The sequence below is a fragment of the Poecilia reticulata genome, chromosome 17 (genome assembly GCF_904066995.2).
Source record: "Poecilia reticulata chromosome 17, P_reticulata-male-v2, whole genome shotgun sequence".
NCBI lineage: Eukaryota > Metazoa > Chordata > Actinopteri > Cyprinodontiformes > Poeciliidae > Poecilia > Poecilia reticulata.
Window position 1 is genome coordinate 13,891,807 of NC_088846.1, and position 21,558 is coordinate 13,913,364.

The 21,558-nt window shown below is 40.0% G+C and overlaps 1 protein-coding gene and 1 long non-coding RNA gene across 19 annotated transcripts in view; one reads left to right on the forward strand and one right to left on the reverse strand.

Annotated features, from left to right (window-relative positions):
- Positions 1–21,558, reverse strand: part of mbnl1 (muscleblind-like splicing regulator 1) — a 47,153-nt gene that overhangs the window by 10,565 nt on the left and 15,030 nt on the right. For 17 of the 18 annotated variants that reach the window (XM_008433776.3, XM_008433778.3, XM_008433775.3 and 14 more), the window contains 3 exons: positions 19,382–20,289; positions 1,815–1,985; positions 971–1,195 (listed from right to left, as the gene is read on the reverse strand). In XM_008433776.3, coding sequence (XP_008431998.2) covers positions 971–1,195; positions 1,815–1,985; positions 19,382–19,555 — 570 coding nt within the window. In that variant the 5' untranslated portion in view covers positions 19,556–20,289. Of the gene's footprint in view, positions 1–970; positions 1,196–1,814; positions 1,986–19,381; positions 20,290–20,399; positions 20,425–21,558 lie in introns of those variants that run through there. The other variant, XM_017309980.2, reaches the window with a different exon arrangement.
- Positions 9,730–10,839, forward strand: LOC145547894 (uncharacterized). Its single transcript, XR_014084157.1, has 2 exons — positions 9,730–10,145; positions 10,530–10,839. It is a non-coding gene; the product is annotated as an uncharacterized LOC145547894 (long non-coding RNA).

A 21,558-nucleotide genomic window follows, 5' to 3' on the forward strand; every position in this document is an offset into this window, starting at 1 on the left:
TAGTAGTGGAACACTTAGTGGTATGTGCTAGTTTTCCTGTTGTATTACATTTTTAAAGAGTTTTGGTCTTAAAACTGTATTTTTGGATTAATACATTTAACATCTACCAATTTCTTAATGTTATTTTCCTTTGTTACATTACTGATGGTTACACTTGCTTAAAGCAGAGGTTAAGTAGGATTTTAGGCATTCAAAAGAGATTTTAAGTAAAACCGTTAAGTGGAGAGGGGAGACTTTGTGTAGGCAACATGCTTTGTGGTTTAATGCAGTTTGTTATTAAAGGTAAACATTTTTCCAGTATGAACAAATACGACATTCACAGTTTAATCTTCAGAAGCTTCTCAAGTTTACCTTTGAGGCAGTAGAGGGCAGCACTTTCTTTAAAATAAGAGCTTCTTCCCAATGCTGCTGCTTCTTTTAGCACCTAACCTGAATTGAATAGAAATGTTGCTGTGCATGCTTCTTCTTCTAACTAATACATGAGCAAGATTGAGAGGTATAAATTTGTTAAATCTGCAAGTGCAATACTGAAGATTTTTCAACATAAGAGATTGTAGATAATTTTCTGTGTTTTTTTAAGAGTCAGTTCTTTGCTGATTTTTTTGCAGTTACTGGTAGCCTGGAAACTGTTGGTGCTTTCTGCTCAACCAAAAGCAATTTCCACACAAATCTGAATTTCTTCTGGTGATTTCAGTCATGAAAAACCTGAAGACGGCAGCAACAGCAGCAGCAGGGACATGAAGGTCAACTTCTCCTGTGACTTGGGCCTTTGAGTAGAAAGAGTCCCATTTTTTGTGTTTTATCTTCCATTAAACTTGTGATGCTCACATTTACCCACCGCATAAAGTACATTTGATTAAAGTGAACATCTTACTGGTATACAGTAGATTGCCTTCTAACAGAAGCATTTTCCCTTGAAAACAAAAATGATGAGAAATAAATAGGTTGCACCTATTGTTTTGTCTGTTACCTCAAGCCGGTCTGTTCTCAGCAGTTTCTGGGCTGCGGCAGCAGCAGCATTGGGAACTTGGCTGACGGTGGGGCTGGAGGCCATAAGCACGGGGGTGCTGGGCAGGATCTCCGGAGGCATCAGGCTCGGAGACACAGGGCTCAGGTAGGGATTAAAGGCTGCAGCGGCAGCAGCTGCTGCTGCGCTGGCGTTGGTCGCCAGGCCTGGTGTCACTGAAAACATGGGCTGGAGCAGGAACAAAACAAAAGGTAAAAAAAAAAAAAAACTCTGATTGTGAGAATGTTTGCATTCACAAGCCTTCTGTCTGAGAAAATATACAAACTAATAACAAAAACAGCTGAAGAGAGATGAAATTACATGGAAGGCCTTATGAAAAAAGTTTATATTTGAACTTTTTCACTATTTGTCACCTTAAAAACACAAACTTCAGCTTCCCATGTCGTTGTTTATCTGATGATGTTTGATTGAGACTTTATGCAAAAGACCAACACAGAGTAGCCAACAATTAAGGGAAGTAAACGATCCATGGTTTTAACATTTTGTAAAACAAAACAAAACAAAAAAAAATTAAATATGAAAAGTTCAACATTCATTTGTTGTTTTTAGCATCCTTAAAACTGATACCTCTAAATAAAATTCCGTGTCATCTTCTTTGGCTTCTGTCGTCGGCTTCAGAAGCCAACAAAGTTGTGTCGCAATGTTGCTGAATACAAGTGAATGCCATCTTTTTGGATTTTCATTTGTAAAAAATATAATGACAATCGTATTTTCTTTTTCTTCCACGTCACTACAGCGTCACTGTGCAGTCGCTTTGGTGTATTTCAGACTCGTGTTGTCCTCTTACCATGGGGGGTAGCTGCGTGCCGGGCATCATAGCATTGGCAAGCTGCATCTGCTGGGCCAGCATGGCCATATTCTTCTGCTGAATCAGATTGTTTCTGCCATTGATCTCCAGCTGGGTCTTTAGATGGGGAGGAGGGTGCAGGTACTTGCAGTTCTCCCTGGAACAACGGCCCTGAGACGGAAAAAAAACAACAAAAAACAAAACAGAAGTGTCAACATTCGGTATTACTCATGAGTGATGCAGGTACGGTCGGATGAACTGCATCCACAACAAGTGCAAAGTTCCTAAGGAGGTGACAAAGATACGAAATAAAAATACGGGGAAAAAAATAAATAAATAAAAAATTTGCTAATGAGTCACAGCTGTATTCAAACACAGCAGATGTTTTCTCCAAAATGATAATAATAAATATGATAAACATTTATCTTCTGTAACTATCAGCAGATCTTTCAGAACCCACAACAGCCCATATTTTATGCAAACATGACGAAAACCAACATATCAAGTTCTGCTGCATTTATCGTTAGTAAAAAAAAACAAAAGACATTACACAGTTTCAAACAAATTACATCTGGTCAATGACAGACTGTTACATTCAAGTTGGGCTCAGTCTGTCACTAATTGTTAACAGCTTGCTATTTCTGTCGGTCCCAGCTGGGACATGTGAGCATGTGTGCAACAGCCTCAAGGGGTCATGACTGACATACAGTGCTGTTTTTCTCCAGACATCTAGTTTAAGGCACACAACATGTCTGACACCAAAAATACTCATGTGCTCATATGACCCGTCTACATTATCCCAGGAGTCACGCAGAGGTCGACCCATCAAAGCTTCTGGCTAATTATTTAGGACAGAGATCACATTCTGCTTTCTGTAGCAAATATCATTCTATACTTTCAGTTTCTAGAATCACCCAGCCAGAAGGCCCAAGGATGCGTACACATTTATGCTTTTTGTGCACTCGAGAGCTCATTCTTTTGGAAGTAACGCTCGTATGACCAGCGTCCGATATGCACGAAAACACACACTCACGACCAGGTCCACAATGTATTAAAGGTGTGTGTTTACTTTCAGGCCAGCAGCAGGGCTTATCTAACTGTGGCACCTATCTCTTGCTGACAGAGTTGGGATTTATCTCTACACGTTGACGTGACTATATCCCACTCTTCAGTCTTCTTTTACTTTCACTGACACTGGAGAACCAGACAGGTGCGGAGGCGGGAGGATAAACAAGAACCACTATTGAGGCAAAACAGGGTGACCGTAAAACGGTTAAGGTGTTTTTAAGGTGTTATATATTTTTTTCTGTTTGCTCAAAGCTGCCGTCTCTGGCTCTTCCTGGATTTCCTTTTAAGGACATTGCGGCATGTGCGGCTAATGGCAGGCTGACACCAATTAAGAATTCATGGACTTGGATTTATGGACCTCTATATACAGGCCCTGTGATCTTCTGCACTGCTTGGATTATAAATTACAGCTTGATGTGGGTTGTTTCCTGATAAAATCTTCAAGGAAGTGGGAAATGATGGCACCTGTCACGTACCATTCTAGCGCAAAATCTGGTTCAAAAACTGTTTACATTCCCCAGCTCTAATTAAGTGCCAAAAATGTTAGACTAATGTAGAAAGCAGACCACATAAAGAGAAAAAAATATGCTTGATGCTTTAATATTTAGACAACCTGCCCTCCTACTGCACTAAATAAAAAATGTGCCTGTGGAACTAAAACTAGCTCAAGGGAAATATACAGCCAACAATTTAACTCATAGGTAACTTCCCGTGTTGCGAGAACGAAAGAAAATGAAAGAAATGTAAGAAAATGAACAAAAAAAAATGTACTGACAAATACGGACATAAAGTTTTTATGCAAAAGTATCCATACTGTTCAAACCATTTAAAATTGTGTCATCTCACAGTCACATGTTCTATGTGTGCTAGATATACACAGACTAATGCCTAACAGTGAAAAGGAAGAAAATACTTTAAAATATTCACAAGTAAAAATACTGTAGCATGGTTTGTTTACCCTCCTGTGTTAGTACTTTGAAGAACCAGCTTTTTGTACATTTATAGCTGCAAGTCTTTTTGTGTTTCCCTCCGCACCTACAGAGTGAAATTTATTCAAATTTTTTCGTGCAAAATAGTTTCAGCTTTGTCGGATTGGATGGGGAGCACTTGCGAACACCAGTTTTGCAATCTTTTTCACAGTTGCAATTAAGCCTGAACTTGTTAACACATGAATATCTAGTGTAGCGCTGGTTGTGCACCCTGAGGGCTGGTATTCTGCTGGAAGGTCCAGGTCTCAAGTGTTTTTCAGTCTTCAACAGGTTTTCTTACAAGGTTGCCCTGAATTTACCTTAATTCACCTTCAGTATAAGATCTGACCAACTTTGCTGCCTCTGTGCAGAACACCGCCACGTTTCGCCCTCGTATGGTGTTTACCTTTGTTTTACGTGTTAGTGGTGTCCTCACCTAGACGAACAGAACACCTTATAGCTTTCTTTCAACAGTGGCTCTCGTCTTGCCACTCTTCCATGAAGGGTTGATTTGTAGAGTGCATGACCAATTCTTGTCCTGTCAACAGACTCTGAGAGGTGGATCTCTGGTGCTTCTCTTGATCTAACATGTGCCGCTTCACTGCTTCTCTGAATAACGCCCACCTGCTCAGACAGGCAACCTTATCTTGGTAGTTTTGCAGCTGTGGCATACTTTTCTAATTTCCTGATCCTGGAATGAACATTATTTATGCAAGACAACTGAATCTTAGTATATTGTTTTGTAACCTAACCCTGCCTTAAACCCCTTAAGCACAACTACATATCTGCCTGCTGTGTTCTTTAGTCTTCATTATGCCATTTGAATTTTACTAATTTTCATTAATAAATCTTCAGGACAACTGTAGCATTATAATCACGTAGCTTCAGAAGTCAGTTGGCTGCGCTGGATACATATGAAATACACATGTATGTACAGATATACTCAGGGGTGAAAGTAAGGGGGTACGGAAGGGTACTGCGTACCCCTAAAAGATTTAGCGGGGGTACACAGTACCCTCAAGAGAGGAGCGGCTCTCTCTTGTAAAAAAGTCAATGGATTCACCGTGCAGCTGTGAGTTCACCCTGATCAGCCGTGACTGATTAGTTTTTCAAGAACAATCTAAAGCACGACATAATCAGTTAATAAATAGCTTTTTTTCTCATTTCATATTGTTTCTGAACTGTTCGTGCTTTGCTAGAGCAGCAGGGCGATATGTCGATCGCGGAAGGTTTTGAATCGATCTCGACATTAGGAGACAAACTAAACGCTGCCAGGAGGCTGAGACCAGCACGTCCTCCTCTGGCTCCTTATCAAAACGTTTGTAATTTTATTAAAGAACAACAACAACAACAAAAAAACATAACGTGCTCAAATTAATGACCCAACAACAATAATAATTTCAGTGATTATTGTTTCAACAAGTTGTTGCGCAATTCTGTGCGTTTCGGTTCCATTATCAAAATAACGAGCAGAGCAGGAGTTTAAAATTAACTAATCAACTACCGCTGTGTTCGGGGGAGCGCTTATTAATAATCGCAAAATAAAAATTAAACCTGCAAACCTAATATTGTAACGGACTGATTGTTATGTTTTTAACATAATCTCGGGTCAGCTTCTGGGGTGCAGGAAGTTGCCATGGCAACGGTTGTGCTTAAATGACAGAGGCGGAGAGTAAAAAGGTGTGAGTGGTTTCGAGTTGATCATTTGTTCGGGTTGCTTTACCTTTCTTTACCTTTGCTGTGGCGCATCACAGCCGCTGTAGTTTCTGAACGTTCAATAAACGACAAATTTGGACTAATTACCTCGTTCTTTGAGTATACGTCATTTACAACAAACATCAAACACGGTAAATATGTTTCATGAAGTATTTAACAAACAAATGGCTTCTACCGCGATAATTATGTGAAATTAAATTAATTGTCTGATATAGAAAATAGTTTGGTGCTGTCGGGCTCAGAGTCTGAGAAGTTTTTCCTTTATCAAACAAATTTGTTTGCCTCTTATTTAGTGGAAATATTGACGTTGATGAGATTTTCTCCAAAATAATAACCTTTTTCAACCTTTATAGCTCCACTTTTGAAAATGAGAAGCTAACATTCACAAATGACATTGAAATAAAATCCATATATTTTATTTCAAATAAAATTTTATATATATATATATATATATATATATATATATATATATATATATATATATATTTTTTTTTTTATTTTTTTTTTTTGTCATAGTACCCCCAAGAATTTAAAACTACTTTCACCCCTGGATATATGTATCCATATATACATATATGTGAAGTTATGCAGTGCATTTGAAGAAATGCATAATTTTTCAAAATCATGTATCATTTTCTAGCCACTTTACAGTATTCATCACTTTCAGTGGGTTTATCATAGCAATAAAAATATTGAAGCTTGTGGTTTTAACATGACAAAATAGTCAACTCTTCAAGTTGCATTAATAATTTGACATGGCATTGTATAAATCTAAATAACAGCATGTATTTATATATTGAACAAAGACCAGTGATTTTCTCCTGTAATTTCAGGAAATAGGAAAATGCCTAACTTAATTTGAAATACCCAGCTTTTTTTTTTTGAAGAGGAATATGAAATGTTTTTATTATTGCATAACAGTCCTTTCGGTGCTCGAGTAAATGTAATTTTATGACAAGCCACATGCTGAGATGTGCAGGTCTGTGGCAGAAGATCTGTGCATGAGCATGAAAAAGGAGAAAAAAAAAAGAGTTGAAAGCAGGTAGTCCAAAGCATAAAAATGATAGGCGGTGAGGGGTGGAAAGTGTGGGTGTGATTTCGATGTGGTGTGTGTGGAGGGGGGGAGGGGTGAGGGCTGGAAAGACATAAAAGATCATGTTGCGTTCACCCCACATGACCTCGACGGCTGACTGCCAGGGTTGGCAACTGGAGCAGCGTATGTGAATGAGTAAAACAACAACAACAACAACAACGCCAACAACAAAAAAAAGATTCCAAGTAACCAGACCTGATCTAGTCGAGATGTTCAAAGAAAATGCCTGCTACCAGAACAGGTAGCCATTTTGAATAAGTAAGTCTGGGCCCAGAATAGGAAACGCCAGTCTGACTGTGACGAGAACGAGAGAAAGCGGGAGTCACGGCAACCCTGCGAGCCGGCACGAGGCTGCGTCAGGGAAATCTTAGAAGTTGCAGAAAAAGAAGGAGTGATTAAAAAAAGGTGGGGACAGTCAAGCGCAGGAAAGTGATGCGGACTGAGACGAAAGGAAGACGCTGCCGTGTTTGTGTCTGTTATGGTGACATCAGCGGCCTTGAGGAGTAGCTACAGATGGTGTCCACAGCAACGGAGCAGCCTGCCTGATCACTGGCAGACAGAGACAGTCAGAGAAGAAATCACTACTCGCCTTGCAGCCATAATTAGTTAAAATGCATCTGTGTGTCTGTACACCAGCCCAATTTGTTCCATGTCCACGCCAGTAATTAAAAAGGTCACTCTCAATGAAAACAAATGATGGAGGTGTCGTCTTCAATATTTCCATGCGCCGACTGACTCCACTATGAGATGCAAAAACCGAAAAGAGAATATTATCTTGTGGTGCTGATGCAATTTAAATGAAATCATGCAAATGAAATGTTTGAAATGTGTAGCGCAGCCACACTGGGGATGCTTTGAGGAAATCGGTGGCAATAATGGGGATGTAAAGAGTGAATAACCTCTTCTTATTCACTCTTTACAGCCTGTCGTTGTTTATGCTTACAACGACGCGCTTTCCGAATGATTCACCAGCGTCGTGAGCCGATTCCCAGGAGTGAATTCAGGTTGTGAGCAGAGAAAATATAAATATTAATCTGTTAGTCAAAAAAATAAAAAAATAAAATAAAACAAACATGTACCAGTAGCTATGACGTTTTCCTAAGATCACCGACGACCTCTTTCTTCTTCGGGGTTCACTCCAGGTCATGTTTTTGTGTTATCTGTGGAAGCCTGTGCTTCTCCTGTTGAGATCAGACCAGGCGATATCCACACAGGCCAAACTGGGAACAATAATCCCACCGGCTACTGGGCTGACTGTTTGATGATAAGTTGTAAAAACACGTCCCGCCCTGATCGCGCTCCCCTCTAACTCGCTGTCTCTCACCCACAGACACACACCCTGGTTTTGTAAGTATGTGGGAATTAAACAAACAGTGAAGCAATGTGTAAAGAATGCAGGGTGTGGCCGAATCCCATTCTTTTTGGGAGGAGATGAAGCATGCAACAAAATTTTATAAAATACCCACGCTCGAGTAAAATGCCATATAAGATAAATGCAATAAACCATAAGTGTTGACTTTAAATCTATAATTAGTGTTTAAATGATAATCTGAATGGAGCTCCTATATATGGAAGACATTTTTCAGATTTCCATTTACCCGGTATCGGCCTGCGAGTGTTCGGAGTATCAACAGGTTACGGTCATTATTGTGAAATCCCTATTTTGAGTCTTGCACTGTTGAAATCTATGTTCTTCACCCACATTGTACACAGCAAATTAATCCAGCAAAATGTCTAATGTCAAGAATTACTGGTTAGTTTTGTGGTAAATCTAAACTCGTTGTGGGTTGCAGTATATTGTCCCTTTTTATTGTTTTTTTTCTTAAGAGTATCATAAATACAGAGGGTTCATATTTCCTTTGCCTCTGCACCTTCAGATTTTCTTTCAGCCAGTTGACTGGCAGTGTGCAGGAGCAGATGGGGAGCTAGAAATATTCGGACAGTTTATTGCTTTCCCTATTGTTTTTTCTGCAGTTTAGAGGCTCTAAACTCTAAAGGATTTGGAGCCTTTGAAAGGATTATAAACCCTTTTAGACGATGTAAAAAGGTTTCCAAAGGCTGTTTAGAGACTAAACTCAGTTTAGAGTTTCTAAACTTTCCTAAGTTTAGAGACTTAATAAAGTCTCCAAACAGCAGGAGTGGTCTAATGTAAAATTTATTGCAATTTTGAAAAAAACAACAACAAACTTTTCAAACCTATGAAGAAAACAAATTAGACACTGAATGATGGAAATATTATCTAATATTTCAGCTACCCTTTTTCCCTCTTAATTCCATCTTTATGCAGAAAATTAAATGGTTTATGACTTACTTATGTAAGCTTTTATATTTTCAAAACCATCTACTTCAAAATAAATCGTTCAAAAAAAAAAAACCTTCTACACAAACAGCTGCCAAGGCCATTATGTGAATCCACCTCACGTATCTCATCTCCGCTGCGCCAGTGTTGTGGTATGATGGTATTCGGCTGCTGTTGGGATGTGAAGCTACACTGTTCTGCGGCCTGCGTTCCACCGTCTTCTGTCCAAACATACACAGAGATGAAAGCCCCACTCTTCACACACACACACACGTTGAAAGGAGCTTTGTTCTGCCGGAGAGTGGCGGAGACTCAAAGGAACCGGCCCAGCGGTTGGTCTCTTTGTCTCCTGTGCATGTATGAATATAAATATATTAAATCAATCTGCATGCTATATATGTGCAGATCCCCATGTAACCTAGAGCTGGTTGCATGAGTGGACAATGTACAAAATTAATCTTTCTTATAAAATTAAATAAAGTTTAGAACATTTTAAATTTCTGCGCAAAACTCTGTAATTCTTTATTGGACGGCGAGCACACATCTATACCCTCGTGATTACTTCCCTGTTGAGTTGCGATGCACGCGCTGATACATGTTGGCGTTCTGTGGCCAGGGAGTTGACGTCGCCGCATGTGCTGGGGCTCGTGGCGCTACGGAGATGCGAGGGAGTGTTAATCTATGATAATAGTTCAAATATGTCCACGGTGGCGCATTATCGCCCTCACTTATACAACACCAGAGTTAAAAGGATGGTGTACTTATCTGAAGAAGGACCACACATACTGCAGTAAGGTTAACCAAACACATTTTAAAGTGTTTAGTATACATAGAAAAAAAGAAAAAAAAAACCTGGGTGAATTATTATGTGATGCAAACTGCAAATCGAGGACAAATGCAAATGTGTTACAGCAGCAACCACATGCAGAGCAATGACCTATTCACACTTGAAAGCGTGTTGGTTCTCAGAAATGCTCCAGGTCAGATGTCATGTACACTGGAGCCCTGGGTCCAAACTTAGACCTCTCTGTCTTTCTGCTGATATGCTCACCTCCTACTCCTCCTCCTCCTCCCCATGTGTTACCTCTTTCTACACCAAAACACTTTCATGTGACTCCTTCTACATGTCCTCCTCTCTACGCACTGTTGATTTCTGTACCACTTATCCTCCTCTCAGTGCTAACAAGGTTAGTTTCTTACTTTTTATTATGTGCAAATCCAGTGCAATAACGCAAGTATTGATCTGAGCGAGCAGCGTTTCATAAAAAAACAAAACAAAAAAAAACAACCTCCCAAATATTAATATGTAAGTATGAGAAGCGAGTCCCGGAAGGTTCATTTAATCATCTCTGAGCTTCGCTTCCCAGTAGGAGTTAAAAAAGAAGAGTCACTGTGCAGAAATCCTATAAGGTTCTGGCAGTGGCCAAAGAGTCAACGATGACTCTGTTGTCGCTGAAAGGACAGAGCTGTATTCTTCTTCAGGACAGACTTGTATCTGAATGGACAAAAGCGAAATGGGAGCAGCATATGACAGCATTCCAGCTTAAAACTCTTCCTCTTCTTGCTTCCAGGGTGGCCCCTCTCCCCCCCTTCGCCGTCGTCAACAAAAGGCTCCTTTCTCCTCGTACCTCCGTGACACCAAGACTCATGACTAATTTAGTTTGCAGCAATAACAGATTTAATCTGGTATGCATTATGCTAATCTCATCTCACAGACTTTAATCCTATCCACAACTCTAATCCCACTGTCAACTGGTCTAATCCTGTTTCTGTGTGCGCTTATCTCCGTGGGGTTTGGCAGCGAAACAAGGAGGATGCCTCTAAATTCTTTCCTGTGCTTTGGTGTCATATTCCTTCGGAATAAAATTCATTTGAAATTTATGATGAGTTTTGCAATGATTCACTGTTTTTACACAGAAGCTAAACTCTGTAGACCGGACTCTATGTTATGTAAACGTAAAGAAAAGATGGCAAAACAAAAATAAACTGAATTCCACTAAAGATATATATAGTGGCTTTGCAATAAGAGTCATTTAAGTACATATTCATGTCAATAACTATCACTGAGAAGTTCACTGATTTAGTAATGCAGTTCAAAATGTGAAGCTCGTGTATTGTAAAGGTTTTTCTATGTTATGCCCTACACGATCGTAGGGAAAGTACTGACTTGACGGTTGTCCAGCAGACATTGAACCCATCATAAAAAGAGTAAGATACAGAAGGTCACCACTAAAGAAGTTGGCCATGTCCAGAGTGCTGCACCCAGACATTTTTTTCACTTGAAAGTTTAGTGGAAGGAAACAGTGTGGTATTAAAAGCTCTATTATCAACAGGAAAAACAATCACATTCACAGGATACGGACTACAATTGTAGGATTAATGTTTTAATAACTCCTGGAAGAGAGAGTCGGGAGCTTTTCAGATTGAAATAATTAAATAGTCAGAGTCTGGAGGATGGGTTAGGTAACATCAGCTGAATTACTAAAATGAATGAACCTTTAATATACAATCTGTTTTATAGAAACTGACATCTTCAGTGAGAAATAAGCTCAAGGGTCACACAAATCAAATCGGATTTAGCAATTAGACCTGTCCTGTTTCAACTCAAAGCGGACATGTTGACTGGCAACAATAAAAAGCCTGAGGATGTTGATTCAGTCATGTTTTACTTATCAAAGCTCAATTGCTCTACATCATAAATCAAAGATATTCGTCATTTTGTGAAGATTGTGCATTAAGATAACGCTCTGGCCAATAAATGGCACAGTTAAATTTTTGCCGCTGCTGTTAGACAATAGACTTCTCAGACATTATCAGCTGAGCTATCATTACGTTGATGCTGGTGTATCTTTATTGTCTTTAATGTCTATGTTTCACAACAGAGAGGGGGTGGATAAACTCGTGACTGATGGCCCTAACAGCTGGTAAGAGGGAGAGGCTCGCCACAAAGGTGTTAAGAGAGTTGCGGCAAAAGCAAATAGCTGCGCCCTCGAGCTCATGTCTCGCTCGTCTAATGGGAAGAAAATAGCAGAGCTGACTAGTAGGATATCTGTTCACATGTTGGGTAAGATGTAATGAAAGAACTGTTAAGAAAGGAGGAGAAAGTTGTAGTCAGCTCTAAAAACGGAGCTGACTACACATGAAAAAATAAATGCATGCTTAGTAATTTAGCAATGTTAGCTTTACCGACAAACTCTACGCATTTAGTTTATAGGTACATTTTAGCGTCTGACTTTCGCTTCCCTGCATCTGTGAAAACATTCCTGGTTAAAAGCCAAAGATGAACAGATTACCAATTAATGGATATAATTGAGTCTCTTTATAGTCAAGTAAGTGTTAACTAAATAGATATTGGCAAGTCATTTGCTGGGTCAGTTGAAGATGTGATAATGTTAAAGTGCACGTTAAATCCCCGCAGAGAAAAAGCATAAAATGTGGAATTTTCTTCATCCTGGCTTGGAGTTTTTTTTTTTTGCCTGGTTTTTGTTGAAATCTCATCTCATGTCATTTCAAGTAAAATAAAACATTTAGTGCTCACAATTACAAGGTCGATGCTTGTAAATTCAGCTCTAACAAGCTAATGCCTTGTACGTTAAAGCTTTCTTTTGGTTGGTGGGAAATTAGTGAAAATGTAATGTTTTAAATAAAAATACCACAAAATGTTTGAAGTTGAATTATTTTTTGTTTTGCATTATTACAAAAAAAGACTACTTTAAGCTTTAAAGGACATTAACAGTCAATACATTCATAGCAATTTGTGTTTCAGGATTACAGACCACAAAGAGAAACAGTTCTCAACTGTTAAATTTAGAGGTACATAAAAAGCCGTACCTTACTGTGTGTCACAGAGCGTCACTAGGAAATTAAATTATAAATTAAATCCAACATTCAATGCAAAATACGCAAACAATTGTTCTAATGAAGCTTAATGTAAGCTTAATGTAACCATGTTTTAAACTACAGATGCATGTGTGCATACAACCCCAAGGATAATTTTGTGGAAAAGGCATAAAAAATGTGGCACTGCCTAATATCTAAGCAATGTGTAAGCATGGCTCAAAAGAGAACGATTGATGAAAAGACACGTGTAAATATTTATGGAGAGTTAGCCGGAGGTATAAGCAAACTTTTAAACTGCTTTGGGCCCCCTGCAGGACGGGGTTCCCAAGGATGTTTGAATACACAGAGGACAAGATGACGAATGCACCGGCTGTATACATACAAAGAAAAACACCTTCAGAGCTTGGAAATTATGCATATATGGTTACTGCTACTGCCACTTATATCTGAGCTGGTAAAACATTTAAAACTGTCAACAAATCAGCATGTTATAGCATGCTATAAAATACTTACTATGGCTGTATGAGAACGCAACGATAAACTAGACTTTGCCTTCCTAACTCGAGAGTGTGTTACACGCAGAGTCCAGAAATACAGTAACGTACAACATGAAAAAGGAAAAAAATATATATGCAGAGACAATATAAACGGGAGCTTAGTTGTGCTGCGGTGGCCAGAAGTGGACTCTCAAACTAAATTCAGCAGGACCTCATAAAACCTTCAGCCGTCTTTGGTTTCATGTGTAAATGTGGCAAAAAAGGAGTTGGGGTTGATCAAACAGGCTCCGTGAAAGCGCGACTTTCGACACCCTTTCACGGAGCAAATGTGGACAGCTTACAGGATCCAGAAGAAGAGAAATTTCTCAAGCTTAAACAAAGAGAGCGACAAATTACCTGACATGGACATAAAAAAGATTCTCATGGACATCGACCTTTTGAAGAGGGATTTCTAGAAATAAACATGCTGGTGCAAAACAAACCTAAAAGTGTTATAAATGTATAAAATCATGGACATGTTTCATCCTCTATATTATTTCATGCTGACATTTACGCACTGATCTGGCTATTATTCTGTAATCGGCAAATACAAACCTCGGCGGCCCAGAGGGCTATCTGAGGCTGTCTTCTCGCTGAGCTAAAGAGCCAGAAGCACGGCTTATAGTAAAGTGATTATTGTATCAGTGGCGTTATAATGGGCCCAGTGTGACAGAGAGACAGCGACGGCTGACACTGAAAAGAAAAGACTGTTGTCGCTGATCTTCCGTCACATAAGCTCACAGACAAGATGCAAAGCCATGCTGATGTGACAAGGATGTACGCACGCCATAAAACCAGCACCGCAAAGAATAGCGCTGTGTGGTGGGGTGTGTGTGTGTGTGCGCGTGTGTGTGTGTGTGCGTGCGTGTGTGTGTGTGCGTGTGCGTGCATGTGTGCGTGTGCGTCTGTGTATATGGAGGATGCAAACAGAAATCCAACCCAGCTTGAAACTGAGAAGATGTTAATATATTTCAGTAAATATGAGACTTATAAGAGATAACTTACTAAAAAAAAAATTATGACACTTTTATCTAACTTGAGCATTTTCTTCAGCAAGAGAGGAAGGAAGCGAGTGAGACAAAAAGCACAGCAATAAGAGCCATTTCCTTTATGCAAAAGCCGGATCTTCTGGATGGCTTAAATCAAATTAAATGAAAAAGCTAAATCATTAATTGTGAATGCACTCTCAGTCGTTCCATTAATTAAGTTCAAGATTGCCTGTGTTAACAGCTAATGCATCCAGAAAGCACAGTCTGAATTGCAGGCTTACATCAGCCTACAGACTAAAGTTTAACACTGTTCAACTCAATACAACTTGCTGATTGTAGGACAAAGGCTTCCTCCTGAGAACGCGTCTCCTAGGTAGTTTTTATTCAAAATGTTTCCCTCTCAGGAAATACAAAAAAAACAAAACAAAAAGGAGTCAATTCAATATTTTAACACTTTTACCATCCGAACCAACTATGCAATCAATATGAAACACAGCTGTTCCAGCACAAAATTGGACCCTGGACATGGTCGCGTACAGTTTGGCTGTCAACGCAGTAAACAGTGTCTGACAGCAGTGTCAAACACACAATACCCCCTCAAACTCAGAACCCTCTGCTTTTCACACATAGTGTTGATTTTATAGAGAGAGAGGGGGACTGTAGCGAGATTTGTTAAGACCAATAACAGATCATATTTCCCCAACATGCGTCTGGAAAACATCACATCCACTGTGGTAACATGGTTGATGCAACAGTCGCTTCTATGACGCTCCTATCAGAACGGCTGCGTAAGAATGAAGACGTGTGGTATTCATTTGACTACAAATAGGTTTTCTAATGTTTAAGAAAGCATCACAGTAAATCTAGTGAAAATCTAAATATGTGCAATGTTTTTTTTCTTTGTGCCATGAGCGGTTTCCTTTATCGTTACTTTTTCTTGCTGTTATTAAACGGTTTTAACTTATCTTTCCATTTTACTGATTCATACAACTTTGATGTCAACCCCTGCTGGACCAGCAGACTTTATGTTATTGGTAACCCTGGTAAACACCAAACACTATCTCTTAAATTGGTGATAAAAATGTTAAAATAAATTGAACTATGACAAGATTCGATGTAAACCTAATTTTATCTTGCCACCATTTATAAATGAGGATGGCAGGATAGCAGCAAAGTGCAATGCTTACTGAGAACTGCAACACACACACACACGGACGCATGCACGCACACACACATGCGCACCCACACACACACACAAAGACAAGAGTGGATTTTTAAAATCTATTTAAAAAAATAACAGTTTACCTACATTTTTATTTATTTATTTTTTTTACTCAGGTGTTCAACAGCATCCAGCAAATTCTCTCAAATTCACGGGAACACGTCTTTCAGATGGTTCTTTAATGTTAACGCCAAATTTATTTAAAGAAAAGTTTTAAAAGTCAGTGTGGCTCCAGAATTTTCTTAGTAGAAAATGCCCCAGGAAGAAAAATGCATAATCTATCCAGTTGCTTATTGCTTGGACTGCAGATGAAATGATTAAAATAAAAATTTGATTCAGAACAAGGTAGAAGTGCACAGACTGCAGCTGCAACACAAACATAGCATATGCATGCACAAGTATTTTCCCTCTTTTTATCCAAACTAAGAAGTGACCACCATGGGCGTGTCAGTTAGACAGGGAACAAAGTCTATCATGCATCAAAGCAAATTCAAACCGTTGTCCATGGTGGATTTTAACCTCTCTTTTTTGTGACTGCAAAAAGGAGGTACAAACAAAACGAGCGGCTAATGCTAATGAGCTAATATCACAGACTTATTGTCACTCCACACTGCTAAACACTTGCCACACAGGTTTGTGTGTGTAAATATGTACTTATGTATGTGTATGAGGCTGTTGAGGTAACAAGATGTTTGTGAGGGATAATGTGAGCCGTGCTCTAGATGGGTGTGACGACAGGAGGAAAAAATAAATAAAAAAATGAACTGAGTGGGGATATCAAGAAGAAGAAGAAGAAGCCCGTCAAGTATGAAAGCAAGCAACAACAAGTTCAATCATAGCTGAGAGCGGGATGAGTTATGGCACACTCAATTTAATTTTAACTAATGAGGCATCCATTCACTTCCATGATTTTGCAGATATGATTACAAAAAAAAAAAAAGGCTTCCTTCTTCGAAACGACATGAAGAATCTACTTTAAGCTCTCTATCTGTACAGGATAAGGCATATGGCTTCTTCCAGTTTTAACTATGAGCATGTTGTTTACACAGATCCCAAATCAGCATATTCTGCCCACCCAATCTGATCAGTCAGTAAATCATCAACTAACAAAGTTACAAAGCCAAATTAAAATCCAGGAGTCCAGGCTGCCATTATCCCTCTCTAAATATTTACCCTGTTTCAACATAGCTGAGCTGTCCGTGCAGCACCGACCAGAGAGACAAGCAGAGAGAGTTCTGTGCTCCGGGGTGAAGGCCAAGTCTAAGGCCAGAAGAACACGCGCATAAAACACACGCGTGCATATCTGCATGCTCAAACGCTGTGGCGTGTTTGACGGAGGACGCTACATGATCCAAACGCAACGACATGGACATGGAGCATGTTGCCGTGAAAAATTACAACTTTTTTTTCTTATGCCCGCGTAAGGGAAGGACTGCGTGTGCAGAACGTGTGTGTTATCTCTGTGCATGCCTGCGTGCACGTGCAACACATGAAACGCAGGCTAAAAAGAGATAGAGAGTGGATGTTGGGGGAAATGACTCGGTTTGGGTGTGACCTGCTCAGCAATGCACTGGTGATCATGTGAGACCTGTTCTAATTATATACTTCTCAAGAAGAAGGTCGATCCGCTCTCATGGGCCAGGAGCTTGTGCACACGTCCAAGAGGATGCACTGATGTTGAGTGCGAGACAAGTAAAGGAGAGCAATATGGCCTGTTGTAACGGCGCTCATTGGAGAGTTTGTCCTATTTCAACAGTAAATTAAAGTAGGACAACTCACTCTGTCAGTGAACGTGTTTGTGGGTCCGTGTGACAGAAAACCCGATGCGGTGCAATGCAGATGTGTCTGTGTATTTTTGTTTTAGAAGTTTGAATAATCAACAGGCTTCATTTCATATTTGTTATTGTTCTTTTATGCTTCCCCCCCATCCGTTTTGCTCAATAAGCTTTTCTCTACAGTGTTTTTTTTATTTATAGACCTGCTCTGGTTTTTCCAAGAAAAAAATGGGACAAATGGTTAAAAAAAAAAAAAGACCAAGACAAGTCCCGCTGAAAACTGGTTTAAACAAACACATTAGTCCATTGTGAAATGTTCAATCAGGCACATAACAGCTGTTTATTTCCAATTATGATCTGTACTTCAAAATAGACGAGAATGTGACCTCAAAACGTGACCTCAAAATAGTCAGAAATTAACTGTGTCAGGTTTTTGTACTACTACTACTAATTATATTTCACTAGATTAAGTTCAGATATTTTTTTGTCCTAGTTAACATCTATTGATCTCATTTGCCAGTACTAACAGTTTTCTTAATGATGAGGCTTTTTCCTACAATTTTCCAATTTTCTTTGAGGTTTGACCTTTTTATACCCCAAGAACCATATCAAATTATAGAAAAATGTTCTACATTACCTGACAGGTGATTGTTTTGTTTTCAATCCAGCAGAAAATGAAGGAATTTCAACTTCAAGTCTGCACTCTTACTTCCAGTCAGAATAAACATGCTGGTCGAATTAAAACATTGTTTTAAACTGTGGTATACCGGTATCAATAATTTAATGACCAACTGTGAGTAAAAAAGTTTGTTAACATAGATGCGATTGATTTATGTGTTCATAGACTAAAAATGGCAAAAGTTCTTTGTTTCGACTCATTTTAAGATTGGCTCAGAACTACTCATAAGAAGAAATTGGCTGATTGATTGGTGCTGGTACAGTTTTACACACGCTGTGTATTTCTGGTAACACAGCAGCATCTCTGCAGCCATGTAGGAGACGAAATAAACACTTTTTCTTGTAGAATCATGTGCTTTTCTTTACTTGTCCCATGAGAAAGGTTGCAAATTGATGCAGGCAGTTAACAGTGGTGTGACAGATTGCCAGCACTCCAAATTTTCAAAAGATCCACTGAAAAAGAAACGTACCAATCACACCGAAGGCAAATTGTAAATAAATTTGAGCACGACTCTGCTTCTGCCTTCTGATTATCAAAATCTTGTTATAAACTCTTAGTTCTAAACAACTCAGTCTCAGATTAATCCTAACTTGATCTAAAGTCTCTTTAGAGATAAAAAAAAAAAAAAAGTAAAGCACAAACATATAAACCATTATCTTCTCGGCTTTGGGTTTAAAATAATCTCTCAGTTGAGATCTTGAGCTCCGTCTGATAGACTGCTTGTGACAGAAGGACTAAGAAAAAAAAGGTGTTTACTTTCATTTTGTTACCACTTGGGAAATGATTGCATACGGTTTTCCAAAACTGCCTCCAACTGTGCTCAAAAACATGAACATGCAGAATGAGATACTCACACCAACCCCCTGTGGCCGCCCTTCGTTCTGTACACAGGAAGTGGTTTGAATGATGCTATCGCTTCAGTCCTTTTAGATACCTAGATGTGAAATACTAAGGGCAGCTGTACAGAATTACATGGCAGTCTGTTAGGTTTTTTTTTTCCTTTTAGCAAAATGGTGGCAATGTTTTAATTCCCAGTGGGATGTTGCATTTATAAAAAAACAAGCCACAGTGTTGATGTAGTGTAATCAGATCTACCGAGGTCAAAACATTGTAGCTTGTTCTGGAAAGTACTATTACCATTATTGCTTTAAAAAAAAAGCCAGTTTAATTCCTCAAAAAGATTTACCTTCCTTGTCCTCTTTATTACAGTTGACTCACATGACCAGAAAGGGGTAGGGCAAAAAAAAAAAGAGTACAGGAAGTGACCTGATGCTGCTCATGCTATTTCCAGTTTTTAGCTCTACATAGTTCCTCAACAGCTTTTCAGCCACTAATCTGTAATCTGTCTCACCGGCCGAGACACGGTTTTATGTTGTTCTTACCTTGAGGGAGTCGAAGCAAGCAATCACCCGTCCGTTGTCCACCTGGCAGCTCTTGGCCGGATGGGCAAACTTGCACTCCTGGTCGGAGCGCGAGCACGTGCCCCTCTGAAATTCCCGGCATACTTCCAGTGTGAGCCACTTTGTGTCGCGGATGTGTGCTATGTTCATGGCCATGGCGAAACGCAGGCAAAAGGTGTTCCTAGCAAAGATACGTTCAAGTGCGGATAAAGTACTTCTTCTAGTGTTTTAATCCACAATTGTCCTGCCTTGTTTTAAATGTCTTCCTTGGTATCGTTGCTGCTTGTGACAAGCTGAAATGAAACATTCAGAAACGTACGCCTTGGTGAAATGCTGCAGGACAGTGTTTTGCTGTGGACGTTAATGAGTCATTTTCCCGATGCAAAACAGCATCTGGCAAAAGGTCCGAGATATCCGGGAGATGTCTTAGCCTACCAACTTGTTCCTCCTCACTGTTTGTGTTTATTGCTTACTCTCTTATGCAACATCCAAAAAGAGAGAGCCCTCTGGTTGGGTGCAGTGAAGCAGGCAACAAAGGTGACGGTCTGTATAGTCTGCTTCAGGAAGGTTAAGGACACTGAGGACTGAACAGAGGCCTTAAGGGGCTGAAGGCGATGGTGAAAGGCAAGGTGGGTGAAATGCTGTTTGTGGGGCCTGGCGGTGCAGTGGTAAGGCTGGTCAGCTGGTGGTGAGCAGCGAGGGTCGTCTGGTGAGTAGGGCTGATGTTGGAGTGGATGCTGATGGTGGAGCAACAGGGAAGGGCGTGGCCGTTGTCCCTTTACTCTTAAAACTGTGGCAGCAAGCGAGCGAGCGAGGGGACAGGGGAGGGATGGAGCTTCAGCTGTAGAAGCAGGTCAAAGCTGCAGCAGACATCAGGGAAGGCACTTCCTCTGAGGAGAGAGGGAAAAAGAGACAGACAGATTAGTCTAATGGTGTATGTTAAATAAATATTTATTTTTCCTCTCTCATAGCTTTCAGAGGAGTTTCTAATCTGCTGCACCTTTTAAATCATGCCGCTGCAACACTATGCAGCTGTGGGAATGAAGAAAATGTAAAAATGTCAGAAATGCAGCAATGCCAGCTAAAAACAAAAACAACATTCACCATAGCCTGTGCACAAAAAATGCACACATGCTCATTGTGCCACCGCGCTCATACTCACACACAGAACAACAAAAAAACCAAACAAAACCGCAAAAAGCAGCTATTCACAACTTCCGCCTCTTCCGATCGACGCGGCAAAATCAGATCAGATCATATCCAGTGTCGCCTACAGTCTCATCAAGCAAAGGTCGGTCAGTCATTAAAGCGGTTTAGGAAAGAAAAAAGAAACGGAAGAGTGAAAGCAGGGAGGGAAGTTGAGGCAGGGCATGAGGGAGAAGAGTTTAGTCATTTCCTTTCTTGTAAAGTCTTGTGAGAGTGGGGACCAATGAGAACGAGCGGAGTTGCAGCAACATTCTGGGCCGAGGGCCAGGTGAGAGCAAGAGGGGGAGGAGCAGACAGGAGGCCGACCTGACTGCTGCTGGAGAAAAACACAGGCGCAGAGCGAAAATGATCACTTTGTTTATTATTTATATAACTGCTGGTTCTCTCATAAACAGGTGATCAGTCACGCTGCCACACAATGCATTATTCTCACCGGGCCAACATCACGTCCTTGTGTCGGTCTCCGTGTTATGCTTATTACAGCAGGATACTTTTTAAAAGTTTAAAAAAGATGAAGGCTTGTTTTATCGACTACGGTTTTCTTTTCCAGGCAGTGTTTATTTGTTTATTTATTAATTTTTTGGTGCACCAATTTGCTCGCCATTTACATGATTAGGGGCCCAGGGGGCCATTCTGCTCTTATCGCACCGGCAGCCTGAGTCACCACACCCTCTGCGCAGTGAAATCGCATTTCCCAGAAAAGTATATGCACCTTCAGTAACACAACTGACCCCTGCTAAGTTAACAATCACAACACGCTATATCAGAGCGGTGCAGAGGCTCAGCCCGATCCACGATGATCTAGCAACACAGACAACATGTTAGCAGACCCAGAGAAGCAGAAGAGAAATTATACCTTTTTACCTTGGATGAGCTTGAGGAAGTATTACTGCTAGAAATGACCTTTGGAGCTGAACCATAATTGTAAACAAATGCTGCAACTTCTTCAATTG